This window comes from Dendrobium catenatum, unplaced genomic scaffold (assembly GCF_001605985.2).
Source record: "Dendrobium catenatum unplaced genomic scaffold, ASM160598v2 fragScaff_scaffold_1038, whole genome shotgun sequence".
NCBI lineage: Eukaryota > Viridiplantae > Streptophyta > Magnoliopsida > Asparagales > Orchidaceae > Dendrobium > Dendrobium catenatum.
The window spans coordinates 2,446,920-2,460,841 of record NW_021319500.1 but is presented as its reverse complement, the minus strand read 5'-3'; the positions used below and the strand labels follow the sequence as shown (position 1 = coordinate 2,460,841).

Genomic DNA, 13,922 nt, shown 5'->3' with positions numbered 1-13,922 from the left:
AAATAATTGTTGTTCGACTCTAAGAAAGTAAGTAGACAAAGTAAGGTAAAATAGAAGAAAGGTTAACTTATATTATATATTATTTATAGTTTGATTGATTTGTCTTCTTTCTTTAGTTCTAGCAATTTGTTGCATGTGGATTGGTTTGTTATTTTGTGTTTTGGATAATACAAAAGAAAAGAAAATGAGGGATTAGAGAGAAAATCAACGAATAATTTTAAGAGCGATAATTAATATTTTCTCTACCTATATTAAAAACTCCAATTTATTCAATTGAGGATGTAGGCTTGCACAAGTCAAATCACATAAATTTTGGTGTTCTCTCCCTGATGCTTGATCATTTTCTAATTATTTTGTGATTCTTTGCATTCGCTTCTGGGTTAATGCTTTTGAAGAACAATTACAGGAGCTTTTTCTTAATAAAAAGTTGCTCTAGATTAGCCATATAAAATGGGTTTCGGATATCAAGCTTAATAATTTTGCATATATTTTTGGTTTAACTCATTCACACCAATAATAATAATGTCCCTTAAATTAAGGATGATTTAAGGATGAAAACACAATGAATATATTAGAAATTTTAGAAATCTAGATGGTTCTCTTCTATGCAACAAGCAGTAATAGCCACTGTCTTCAAATGAAAAAAGCTCAAATATAACTTCTAAAATTGCTTGCTACATGTGCAAAACATAAATATATCTTATTTATATTCTTTCAGCATCACATAAAATGAGGATTCCCAAAACTTCTGTCTAATCATCAAAATAATGCATGCATCATTAACACATTGTGCTCCAAGATTTTTCGGCTAATCCGTTGAATTCCTTATGTTGCTCCTACCATTGCATGAAAAACAGGTGATATGAGATGCTTTCGTAGGATAACAAACAATAATTCAAGCGCCTAAATGGATAAGGGAAACATTGCTATCTCCTTTTTAGTTGCAACATCAATTTTCTATGACATGTAATCCTAAGGAAAATGCCATGGATTCATTGAGCTTGTAGAAAGGAGGAAATCACCATTTTCATCTTCAAATTATTTACAATACCATGCACTATTAAGATAATAAACCATCAATTTTAGGCAGGCATGAAAAATACAATAATAATAAGTGATCGCATCTCCACTTATATCACAAAACCAATATATAAATGTTTTAGCTCCGGACAAAGAAAACAGCACAAGCTAAAACCATAGAGCATACCAAACTCAAGAAACTAAATCGGAAGAAGAAAATCCCTGTTGCACACCCAACTTTTAAACTAGACATTAATTAAGCTGCAAGAAAAATATAGATCCATAAACCCCAAAGATCAACAAAATTTTCAGCATTCTCTGAAAAGGAATGAAAGAGAATATTATTGAGGCCATGTGCTCAAGTTCAAGATTTATAACTTCGATCCGCCCCAACTCCTAGCGAATCAAACTTCTCATGAAATAGAGGAAGCTTTACCTCAGGGAATCTTGATCCCGATTCCAGAGAAAATAAAGCAAACCAATCACTTAGGCGGTGGGGGCGCAAGGGAGGGCGGAGGGGTGCCAAGGAGGCTGGCCTGCTGCAACTCAAGCTCATTCATCTGCGCCTCGCGGTCCATCTCAATGATGAGGGGAACAACGAGGACAAGGAAGGTCGTACCTGCGATCCACGCGGCTCTGCCAGTGCTCCGTAGGAGCTTCTTGGCAACAATGGCGACCTCGCCAGCGGTCTCCCTTCCTCGGAGGACGATTTGGGACTCAGAGAACTTCGCAAGGATGCCCTCATCGCGTCCTTTAGCAGGGAGCCTCCGGTTCTGAGAAGCCATCGTCCGCAGACTCCCAAGAGAGAGAGAGAGAGAGAGAGGTAACTCACTCACACCCTTACTTGTCTCATTCAATCAATTCAATCCAATTTACAAGGTTCTGATTTTAATCAACTCAGCTCAACAGCGCAAAATTAGGCTAAATGAATTGAATGTTGATTAAGCTCAAGAAGTTACCGGGCTAACAGTAGAGAAATTGAATCCAATTATTTGAAAATTAAAAAATAAATAAATAACTGAATCATTAATGCTAATAAAAGGAGTCAACGACTGACCGTTAATAGATGCCGCGCGGTACAGTGGAATTAGGAACTGGCTAACAGGTAGCGTGTCAAAGCAAACTACTGCAATGCATTCCGCTCCAATCCTGCAGGAAACCTCTGCGACGTTACGACCATTGAGTCTCCTTCGCGGTCCAAAATAGCGGCTGTTGCGCATTGGTTCAAAATAGGTCCAAAAAATACGTGTTATACGCGGCTCAACTTGGAATTTTTATTAGGTCCAGGACTTAGCTTTACATCCATACGTTAATAAAATATCGTCACGTGCTCTTACTCTTTACCGTACGGCCCGACGACCCGACCCGGACCGGAACCCAATATTGCTATGTATTAGCTGATTTGTACAGACTAGGGTATTGCTAGGTTTTGCTCGGTATTGCGAGGTACTACTCGGTATTGCTAGGTACTACTCAGTATTTGCTCAGTATTGCTAGGTATTACTCGGTATTGTTAGGTACTACTCGGTATTTGCTTAGTTTTGCTAGGTACTACTCGGTATTTGCTCGTATTTTAAGATCGATGACATGTGATATGTGGAAGGCACTGTGATTTTTTCCCTTGCTGGGTTTTCCTTGTAAAAATTTATAGTCATATATAACTTTTATCCATATGTGTAAGATTTTTGTATAACAAAAATACATTAAACTCTCACTCTACCGTTGCAAAATTTTCTAGCACGTAATAGAGCTACCATATAAATGAAGCTTTAAACAAAGAAACAAATCATAATAAAATCATAAAGTAATCCACTATGATAAATAAACAATTACATGAAAAAATAAATAATTTCCAAGTATTGATTATAGCTTGGTTCTATAATATACCACGGTAAAAAGAACAAGTCATATAATAGTTGAGCTCCACATATATATATTACCCAATCCTAATACTTTGTGTGTCTAATGAGTTAGACATGGCCTTGATTGGCAGGCCTGTTAACAATTAATTCATTTAAAATAATTCATTAAAGACATAATTTAATCTATAATAAATGTAAATCAAATATACATAACAAATTTAAATATAATAAAATTCAGAGATTAGTTATTTAAATTTAAATAAATTTTTTGAATAAAATTTAATCATAATTTATTAATAATTAATTAATGATTAATTAAGATTAATCAAAATTCAATAATTCATTGAAAAAAAATTCAAATAATTCAATAAAAATTAGAAAAATTGAACAAAATTCAAAACATAAAAAAAAAATTAATATAGTGATTTAATTTTAATCAAATAAATTTGATAATTAATCTCAATTAAATTAATAAAGACCTTTCTCGCTTAATGATTGCTTTCCTTTGGAGGGTATTTTAGCATTAATTTCCAAGTTTCTTAATACATCATAATTCACCCAATAGTATTTTTATGTGGTGCATGATTCCTTTTAGGAGGGCACACACATATTAATTCTCTTAAGGGATTTTAATAAAAATTAACAACAAATAAGGTTTCATGTACCTTGCTAGCCTCCACTTATGGAATGCATAGTTGTATAAAATTTATAACCCTTAATCTAACCTTAATAATGCATTGACCTTATACATCACGCTTAGTTTCACTAGGAGGGCATGTGCTTTGATTTGAAAGATCCATCTTCTAACCCTTAATGAATCAGCAATAAATCTTTAAAGGCTTCATGTGATCATCTATCCTATAAGGGGATGATTACATTTCATTTAAGAGCCTTAGGATTTGTAGATTAATAGCCCTTACACTTAGGGTTATTAATTTATAAATTCTTTAAAATTAAATAATCAATTCCAATCATTAAAACTTAAATAATAAAATCTAAATGCATATAAGTTAAACTTTAACTAAAATCCCCTTTTTGGCCTTAATGAATAAATATTCTAAATTCATACAATTTAAACATTGAACTCCTACACTAAGCTAGTTTGCTAAGACAACCAACTCTAGCCAAGATTTGTGTAACGAGGTTTTTTGCGGATTTCACTGTATGCTGGTTATTATGGCTTGATTGTTGTGATTGCTTATGATATAATATTTTCCTTTACCATGTTACCAATGATATGATGTGATGGGCCCTAGATTTTCCTTGGTTATGATGATATGGATGATAATGCAAACAGGTGGTCATACTCATATAGGGCTAAAAGAAAAAGGGGCTAATTAAATTATAATTAACCAAATTTTATGCATGTGTTTTAAATGCATATCTCCCTAAAAATTTAAAAGAGCATAGCCAAGTGTGATTATGCTCAAATGTGAGCAAATTATTTATACACATGTTTGAAAATTTTAGATGATTTTATATAAACTACTTAGGATAACTATGCAGGTTGTATTAGAATATTTTTAATTTTTTATATGTAATTTAAAATTCACAATGTTGTGAAAGTTTAACTAAAATGGGATATTTAAATATCCAATCTAAATTCCAAAGAGGAAGGAAACATCCCTTAGGGGAGAGCTCCTTTCATTTGGAAATTCAAATTTTGATTACTTAAAAATTCAAAGAGAAAAGAAATTAACACCCATTTGGGGAGGAGTTCTTTTTATTTGGACACCTGAACCCGACAAATCCAAGGAGCTCAAAGGAAGGAGATGAAGAAATGAAGAACGAGAAGAAAAATATCTCATTTTAGAAACTTATAACCTTATTAGGATTAGAATTTGAATTTGTTGTCGGTGGTACCTGACCACATTTAATTTTTGTAGATCCTGAATTTGACAGCGTTTCTTCTTGTCATATCCGAAATAACACCTTATTGTTCCTCTTTAGGATCGAAAGTAACGACAGGAGCTTGCTCATTGTGAAGGTAGCCATCTTTCTTCGTGTATCCAAACAACCCCATAGGGTGTCTTGCTTGTGGTGCGTCATTTTTCTCGTAGCCACACACGAATTTGGAATGTGAATCAAAGCATGCCTTGCTCACTCGTGTCACCTTGGGTTGATCGTGTCTTATTCTACGTTGCTTCACCTCGCATAAATCAATCTCCAGGGTACATAGTGGGAACACATTAAGGGCTTATAATGGAAAGTGTGAGCAGCTATTTCACCTACATACCCCAAATGAAACTAATCTCTTTCATTTGTAATCAACTACAAATACTTGTGGATTCATTCAAACTGGGCTAGGCCCCGTGGGTTTTCCCTTTTTCAGGATTTTCCACGTAAAAATCTTGGTGTCTCTTATAAATACTACACTATCTCTTTCATTTGTTTGCATGATGGATCTTCAAACAATACTAAGACATTAAACATTATATTTCTCTACCGCTGTGAATATTCTAGGACGCAATAGTTATTATTATTATTATTTATTGGGAACGGGGAATCCACTCGCTACCACCCCAAAAAAGATGCTTGGCAGTTTGACTAATCCTCGACTAGCATAGAAGAGGCATCCACCCAAAATACCTCATGTCCCGCACTTGATTGAGCCCCATTTAAGTGGCACTGCTCTTGAGGGAAATCGAACACGAGTTGGGGGTTCCCAACCATATTCGCCCACCAACCAAGCTAATAAGCATCAATGGCTCTCAAATTATTTTTTTATTAGGATCTAGTTAGTTTTGATAAATGTGTTCAAAATTTTTTTCTTTCTTATAATTTAAATATCCGTTACTTTTAAATTTTTATAGAAATATAAAATTAATTTTTTAAATTTTTTTTTCTCTAAGTCGGTCAATCCATCATGCCTACTATCTAGCCGAATACCCGGCCTGTAACGCACGATGCTGGCCGCACGAGAGAAGAACAGTTTTCAAGTTTTGTCGACCATAGGATAGAATCGCTTGCCAAATCCCACGCGTATGGCGTAAGAAGTTTTCCTTAAAAAGGTTACATAGATTTCGCTGCTTTTACTCATTATTCATACGTTCGCTCCAGTAGTTCTATTTATTTGCTAATCTTTATCTTAAATATTTCCAAATCTCCGTTTCCCTAAACATAAAGGACGCACCTTGGAAAAGAAAACTATTAGGACATTACAATGGAAGTCACAAAAGAAGGAAAAATCTCTCCAAAAGAAGAAGCTTGCGCTCCTCTTGCCTTGGACAGCTTGAATGGACGAGAAGAGGAGGATGTTTTTGATGATGGAGATTCCGTGGATTGCCACGGCCAAGAAGGAGAAGAAGAAGAAGAAAGCATGGAGAAAGTCTTCCGACTTCGTCCGTTGTCTTCCATAGCCGACTATATCGTGTTCCTTAATGTCTACGGCCGTACTTGTGATGATCGTGTAGTTGAAGAACGACAGCTTTCTGCAGCAAAGGCGGAGGACTATATCCCTCTTGAGGTGGGAGGAGATGAAGATGGCGCAGTTCTTGAAGCAGCGGAAACAGAGAACTTGTTGGGTGTTTCCGTCTCTGAAGACTATATTCCTCTTGAAGACAATATTTCCGCCTCTGAAGATTATATTCCTCTTGAAGCTGAAGTTGGAATCGAGGAGGAAGAAGAAGAAATTTACGGTTATTGGAGGAAGAGGCAGCGAATAGCATAATCTGAGAGGATATCTTACCTTTGAGTTTCTGAGAGGGTATTACATTAATGATCATTACTGCTAATTTTTTTCCGTTTTCAAAGCTGAGGAGGCTGTTGTCTTCTGATTCTAGGGTCAAATACTAACAAAAATCCAGGATTTTTTTTTTCTATTTTATATGTTGTTTGTAGCCGTTTTTACTTTTTTTTTTCAAATTATAATGATAATTCAATTTAAGTACTATTTTATCAATATTTTTTTAAAAAATTTATGTGCAGAAAACTATTTTTTATGACCATTTAATAAAAAAAGACTATTTGCTTATAATCATTTTATGATCAACTTCATAAAAAATTGCCGTCGTCTAAAGCATACACGTAATCTCAATTCTCTTGTTTTATAATTTTTTTTTTTTTTGAAGATTGTACAAATTTATCCATGAAGAACAATTTTTATCACAAAGCTTAAATCTTGAAGAGATCTAAAAAGGATAAAATAATGAAAGCAAAACTTAGTTCTTCCTTGAGTTGCCAGGTTATTCAACAATTCTATTTATTACGCAGAAAACTATTTTTTATGACCATTTAATAATAAAAAAAAACTACTTGCTTATAATCATTTTATGATCAACTTCATAAAAAATTGCCGTCGTCTAAAGCATACACGTAATCTCAATTCTCTTGTTTTATAATTTTTTTTTTTTTTGAAGATTGTACAAATTTATCCATGAAGAACAATTTTTATCACAAAGCTTAAATCTTGAAGAGATCTAAAAAGGATAAAATAATGAAAGCAAAACTTAGTTCTTCCTTGAGTTGCCAGGTTATTCAACAATTCTATTTATTACCTGTTGTCAAAAAAATGTATTTTTTTTTCTTTTTTGGGAGAAGTTGTCAAATATATGTAATTCCTCTTGCATGTTGGAGAAGTTCTGAAATTTTCTGATTGTTCCCTTTTCTTCTTTTTATTGCCAATTTCAATGTAGAATCTCATTGCTTTGGTAGGTAATGGTTGTTTCTATTTTATATTTATATTTCTACGAGTTCTTTATACTTAACGGATAATATGAATATAGAAAACTAATGTTTGCGCATGAATATAATGTATAAAAATCACAATCAAAGAGGCCTAAATTGTTTTTAAAATTTTTGCTTATCATTGTAAAACTCACATAGTGGCACAATTTGGTAAGCACTTCTTTTACAACTGTGTTTGCAAGAACTTTTATTTGGTCCGGTGAAAAGACGTAGAGCTACGTTCGGCCGGCACTGAGATCGCGCCACGTAGCAGGAACAAAATCACGTATTTGTCGATTTTGCTCTGCAATAACGAGAAAAATCATTATGTGAAGACAAATACCGAGTAAATACCGAGTAATACCGAGCAACACCGAGCACTACCGAGTTTTTTTCTAGAAAAAGAAAAAACTCGGTATTGCTCGGTATTTACTTGGTATTGGTCTTCACAGAGCGGTATTTCTCATTATTACCAAGCAATACCGAGCAAATACCGGGTAAATCAGTGGTGACCGCACGTAGCTCTACGTCCGGTCACCAGACCTAATAATTGTTTTGTTTGCAATGGCTTAAATCGCTGAAAAATTAGGCCAATCCTAACTATTTTAATCGATATGAAAGCCCTTCCTGGTTGAACTTCTATAATGTTCTTCAGGTCTTTTTGTAACAATTACAAGAATATCTAGTTGCAATTTGTGCTGTCATAAAAAATCAAAATAACCACTATAAAGCTACTTATTCTATTGTGAACTAACATGATTTGTAAGGAGTAGTCACTCTTTAAGCAAGGGTGCAAGAATGGTCATGTGCCCCTAACAAAACTTTTAATTTATTTTTATATGTAATAGATATATATATATTAATAGGTTCTGACTATTCAATTTTTATTTATAGCAAAAAAAAAATTATGCTTCTTTCAAATAGTATATCCTAAATAATTTTCTTGGCTCCTTCGCTGCGTGTAATTGAAGTGTGTTCTGTTTGCAATGGCTTAATAGGTTCTGACTCTTCAATTTTTATTTATAGCAAAAAAAAATTTAATTTATGCTTCTTTCAAACTGTATGTCCTAAATAATTTTCTTGGCTCCATCGCTGCGTGTAATATATTGAAGTGGACAAACACTATTTGCATAAAGGTTTCACTTATAGCATGTTTTCTATATGAATTGATGTGTAAGACATTGATTATGAATATCTTAGCCTACAAAAAATGAGACTTCTATAAGACATCCGGCCAACAATTGTTTTGTTTAGGATGGCTTTTTTACTGCTTTTTAAAATAATTTTTAGTTAAAAAATTTTAATTTTTTTCTAAAAAACTACTTTACGAAGCAGTAAGAAAGCCGTCCCAAATGAATTCATACTATGCTCCCATATTAATTGATGTAGCCGATCTCTGCTTTCATTTAGATTAACTTCAAAACACATGCTAAAATTATTCTTCAATTGTCATTATAATTTTTCATCATACTGTGCTGATCAAGCCATTGTATATCAGGTTTTTTTTTTTTTTTTTTTTTTTGAATTTTGGCATTTTATTCATTTTGCTACTTAAGAATACTGCTATGATGATGATATCTGATGCTATGACAATAAAAAAAATTTTGATCTTAAAAATTGCAAAAAGAAGGAGCAATACCTTTTTAAATTAGTGACTTTTATACTTTGGATTGAACGACATTTTTATTTTAAATAAAAAAAATCATTAGATTCCTTGTTATTTTATTTCTTATGTAATTTATTGATTTTGTTATTTAATAAAAAATATATATATTTTTTAAAGATATACTAATTCGTCTCTCTTGATTGTGCTATCCACTTCAATTGGTATCATAAACATTACTTTTTTGATAGGCTTAATCAAATCAAGTTGATCTTGTTATGACACAAATAAGCAATAAAATACCAATTGAAATACAAATAAAGGAAGATCTATCCGAATCTCATCCAAGCAAGGACTCACGCACAAATTCATTACAAGCTTTGGCATAAATTTTATTTGAACTATCATATTCAGCCTATAACGACCATCTCAATTGGAGTGAAGGGATTGGTATCAAGCTCATCATGTATCTTGTAAACTATCTTTGAGGACAAAGAGTTTACAAAAAGTAGGTTTAAACTACCTTTGAGGAGGGTTTGCAAATAGAATTTGTGCGCAAACAATGAGAAGATGGTGAAATATTTGGCAACCAATCTATAGATCATCATGGAAAATCTTTAATGAATGTCATAGCTAATTCATAAAAGCCATGTCAATGCATATCTACAATCAACGGTAGTACTAATGCTTTCCCTTGCATATATAAACCTCATGCATTGAATGTTATGACTTCCCCTTAGTCAACGGCAGCGAACTCATGAATAAATATAGTGGTTGCCTACGCATACTGAAGGTCAACACACTATGAGCATGATAGATAGCGGATGAATGTGTGGAGAGATTATTAACAATGAACACAACTCATTCAACAGTCAACCTCAGTTCGTAGATGAGCACATTCATCTACCTACAGACAATGATGATTTATTTACAACGAATACAACACGTGCACGAGGAATTTGTCAAAAGGCAGAGATGAAGGGACACAATAACATCTCTCCCTTCAACCACAATTCAACTCCAAGGAAAGCAAGTCAAGCAGAAAGGCTTAATATCACTGCAGGATACCCATTCAACATTTAAAATGTCGATACAATTAGAAGGATTCGATATACAATGGAAATAACAAACTATTAATTCGGGATAGTGACCACGGATTTTGGAAGAAGAAGATATCAGTAAGAATGCAATCATTCAAGGTTGAAATGATTGATTCTTTATTTAAGCCAACAATATAAAATTATTAGGATGGCATAATTAGAGAGTCGCTTACTGATTCATATACGAGCTCGGGAAGCCATATCAAATCATTATGGAGTGAGTAAATCTCAGTTCAACCTGGCTCTAAGCATTGAGTTGGATAAGATTATTGAGGCTTGCAAGCTCTTTGATGAATAATGATTATACATCATATATGCCATTTTCATATAAATGCTAGAAGACTATGGCGAATATGAGCTTCTATGAGCTACTATAGAAGACCTCTTAAATGTTCCAAAAAAATCCTGCATATGCACTGTAATATGTATGCACATGGGTATACGGAAGGAGATGTATAATACACCCATATGGGCCTCGACGAGCATGTTTTGGATACACACATGAGGTCTAGGTATGTTGCGCGGGTTAATAAATGAGCGTACTTTGAGCCTAATCTTTCTATATGATGGGAGTTGACATGGCTCGAACTATCAAACAGATATACGACTGATGAGTCAATTATAATATCTATTTTATATTTTCATATAAGGCCTTCAATCAAGGCCTCCAACAAATAAAATTCATTCACAAACGCATAAAGCCTATGAAACCTGATCCTTTGTCGAAAGTGTAAAACCCCCTCCAAAGCTGATTTTTTTGAGTGCAATTAGTCCGTACGAACTGGCTTTAGTATGGGACGAACTGAAGAAAATTGTGAAGAAATCTGTCAATTTCGTCTGTACGAACCTGGAAGGGTCGGGACGATCCGTCTGGACGAAATTAGTGACATCAAATCCTTGAGATATATATAAATTAATAGGATATAATCGATAAGACAAAAATCTCTTTGTTAGTTAAGGTGGATTCAAATTTGTCCCCTTTGACAAACACTCACCTTAGGTCTATAAAGTACCATTGGACGAAGCAACCCATGGCTGCCGACAAGGATCCTTCTGTCAGGTTGGGTTGATTACCTCCTCTGACTAAGTAGACCAGGGACTACGATGGCCTGGTATGATGAAACCATGGGATCTTGATTAGGTCCATAATCCATTTCTCCACCATTCGCTTTAAGTGAAAGATGGTGAAATTTCTAATTTTAAATATCAAAATTTTTAAATTCTCAAACCCATACTGGCTACTGCTACGGTATGTCAGATACCATGTATCCACGGATACGATGTATTCATCGATGACTAGCCTTAATCGAAAGTTCTCTCTCATTACCGAGAGGGGTAATTAACTATAGAAGCTTGCGCCTATAGGAAACCAGAACTCATATCATAAAGTCCTCGCAAAATGATGGTGAAATCTCTGGGTAGTGTCTTATCTACAAATTCATCTGTTTTCCCAAAATTTACCCCGAAACTTTATCCGTTAAAACTCCCCCGAAGAAAAAGTGCGATGGGGGAGGCCTGGGCCGAATTTTCAGAGCCCATAGTCTTAAATGCAAGGGTTTTCAAGGATCCATTCATTGTTTTTTATGTTTGACTTGGGGTGTAACTCAAATTGGGCCCATTGGGTTCATTGAATCCTTGGGGTCCCTTATAGATTAGGACAAACCGAGAACGGACCCATCTGGGCCTCTGAAGGACCTAAGCCTTTATGCTTGAGCTAGGGTCCATAAAGACCTTTGATTGTGGTTTAGTGCATGTGTAAAGTAAGGTCATAAGGCAATTAGGGTGAGTTGACCTTAGTGGAGGTAGGGTTAGCGCACAAAGCCAATAAGATACTTGAGCCAATTATGGATGGGCTGATTGGGTCTCGAAACTATAAAAAGTACATGTAAGGTGACAATAGGCATAATTCGATCAATTTATAGCCGATTAGATTGGCTTGGTTTTACTTAAATGCTTTAGAGTACTAACAGGTAAGATAAGACTTTAAAACTGGCTAATAACCTTTATAGAGCTCCTACATATCATAAAGAGGCACAATGCTCTTTCTAGCTTGAACAAGAATTTTTTTTTTTTTTAAGCTTGAACTAGTTTTAACCTAGCCTATTAAGACAAAGTAGGGTAACCAAGAAGTATTCAAGATTTACAATAGTTTAGATGAGTCAAAGAAAACTTAAAAATTTCAATTGGGATCCAAGTTCGACAAAATTGATGCCAATAATTTGATTTTCTTAAATTTGCAAATAAAATCAATTGGTTTAGGTGAAGCTCCCAATCAAATTCCTTTTTACTGGGATCTAATTAGCTATAATAAATTATAAGCTCAAAATTTATTTCTTTCTATAATTTAAATATCAGTTTTCTTTTTATAGAAATAAATAATTAATGTATTTTTTTATAAATATTCTTTCGCCATAACGGTCAATCCATCCATGCCTACTATCTAGCCGAATACCCGGCCTGTAACGAACATTACTGGCCGCACGACGTAAGAAGTCCGGTATTTTGTTGCCAAATCCCTCGCGTCCAGGGTAAGGAATTTTTCTTTAAAGGTTTACATAGATTTTGTTACTTTTACTCATATATCTGCTAATCAATATCTTAAATCTTTCCAAATCTCCAATGCCCTAAATATAAAGGAGGCGCCTTGGAAAAGTAAACGATTAGGATTTTTCAATGGAAGTCACAAAAGAAGAAGCTTGCGCTCCTCTATCCTTGGTCAGCTCTAATGGACGAGAAGACGATGACGTTTTTGATGATGGAGATTCCGTGGATTGCCACCGCCAAGAAGGAGAAGAAGAAGAAGAAAGCATGGAGAAAGTCTTCCGACTTCGTCCGTTATCTTCCATAGCCAGCTATATCGTGTTCCTTAATGTCTACGGCCGTACTTGTGATGATCGTGTAGTAGAAGAACGACAGCTTTCTGCAGCAAAGGCGGAGGACTATATCCCTCTTGAGGTGGGAGGAGATGAAGATGGCGCAGTTCTTGAAGCAGAGGAAACAGAGAACTTGTTGGGTGTTTCCGTCTCTGAAGACTACATTCCTCTTGAAGACAGTATTTCCGCCTCTGAAGATTATATTCCTCTGGAAGCTGAAGTTGGAATAGAGGAGGAAGAAGAAGAACTTTACGGTTATTGGAGGAAGAGGCAGCGAATAGCATAATCTGCAAGGATCGCACCTTCGAGTTTATGAGAGCTTCAACAAAAATGAGTGTTGTGCTTGATATTTTAGAATATTTGTTAGATAATATATTTTTTTTTTTATTTCAAGTTTGCACAATTAAAAAATTCTCTTGTAAAACTATTCAGAAGTTTCTTTGCAAATTTTAGTTATTTCCATTCTTTTTGGACTTCTGACCAGAATTTAAGCGAAAAGTAATGATAGTAAAACTTAGTTCTTCTTCGAACTGACAGGTTATTGAAGAGTCCTATTTATTATCTGTTGTCAAATATATGTAATTCCTCTTCGATAATGTAAATTTTCTGATTGTCAATTTTCTTCTTTGCATTGCCAATTTCTGTGTGGCTTCTCATTGCTGAGTTTGGCAATTGCTCTTTCTATTTTCTATTAGTTGTTTTCTGCTGTGTATACTGCCATTATTTTACAGTTATGTTAATCACTTCGTTTGCAAAATCTCAGCAAAAATGGATCTATCCTAACAGTTTAATTTATAAC

At 34.3% G+C, this 13,922-nt stretch overlaps 2 protein-coding genes across 2 annotated transcripts; one reads left to right on the top strand and one right to left on the bottom strand.

Annotated features, from left to right (window-relative positions):
• Positions 1-544: 544 nt before the first annotated feature.
• Positions 545-1,843, bottom strand: LOC110093410 (mitochondrial import receptor subunit TOM9-2). Its single transcript, XM_020818289.2, has 2 exons — positions 1,457-1,843; positions 545-836 (listed from the first exon to the last, which is right to left on the bottom strand). The coding sequence occupies exon 1, from the start codon at positions 1,803-1,805 to the stop codon at positions 1,503-1,505; it is 303 nt and encodes a 100-aa protein (XP_020673948.1). The 5' UTR covers positions 1,806-1,843; the 3' UTR covers positions 545-836; positions 1,457-1,502.
• A 10,847-nt stretch (positions 1,844-12,690) lies between these two features.
• On the top strand, positions 12,691-13,587 carry LOC110093430. Its single transcript, XM_020818310.2, has 2 exons — positions 12,691-12,778; positions 12,887-13,587. The coding sequence occupies exon 2, from the start codon at positions 12,924-12,926 to the stop codon at positions 13,407-13,409; it is 486 nt and encodes a 161-aa protein (XP_020673969.1). The 5' UTR covers positions 12,691-12,778; positions 12,887-12,923; the 3' UTR covers positions 13,410-13,587.
• The last annotated feature ends 335 nt before the right edge of the window (positions 13,588-13,922 follow it).

What these genes read in the sequence shown, in the direction of transcription:
- LOC110093410 (XM_020818289.2), bottom strand. Translation starts at nt 1,805, where the DNA reads ATGGCTTCTCAGAACCGGAGGCTCCCTGCTAAAGGACGCGATGAGGGC.
- LOC110093430 (XM_020818310.2), top strand. Translation starts at nt 12,924, where the DNA reads ATGGAAGTCACAAAAGAAGAAGCTTGCGCTCCTCTATCCTTGGTCAGC.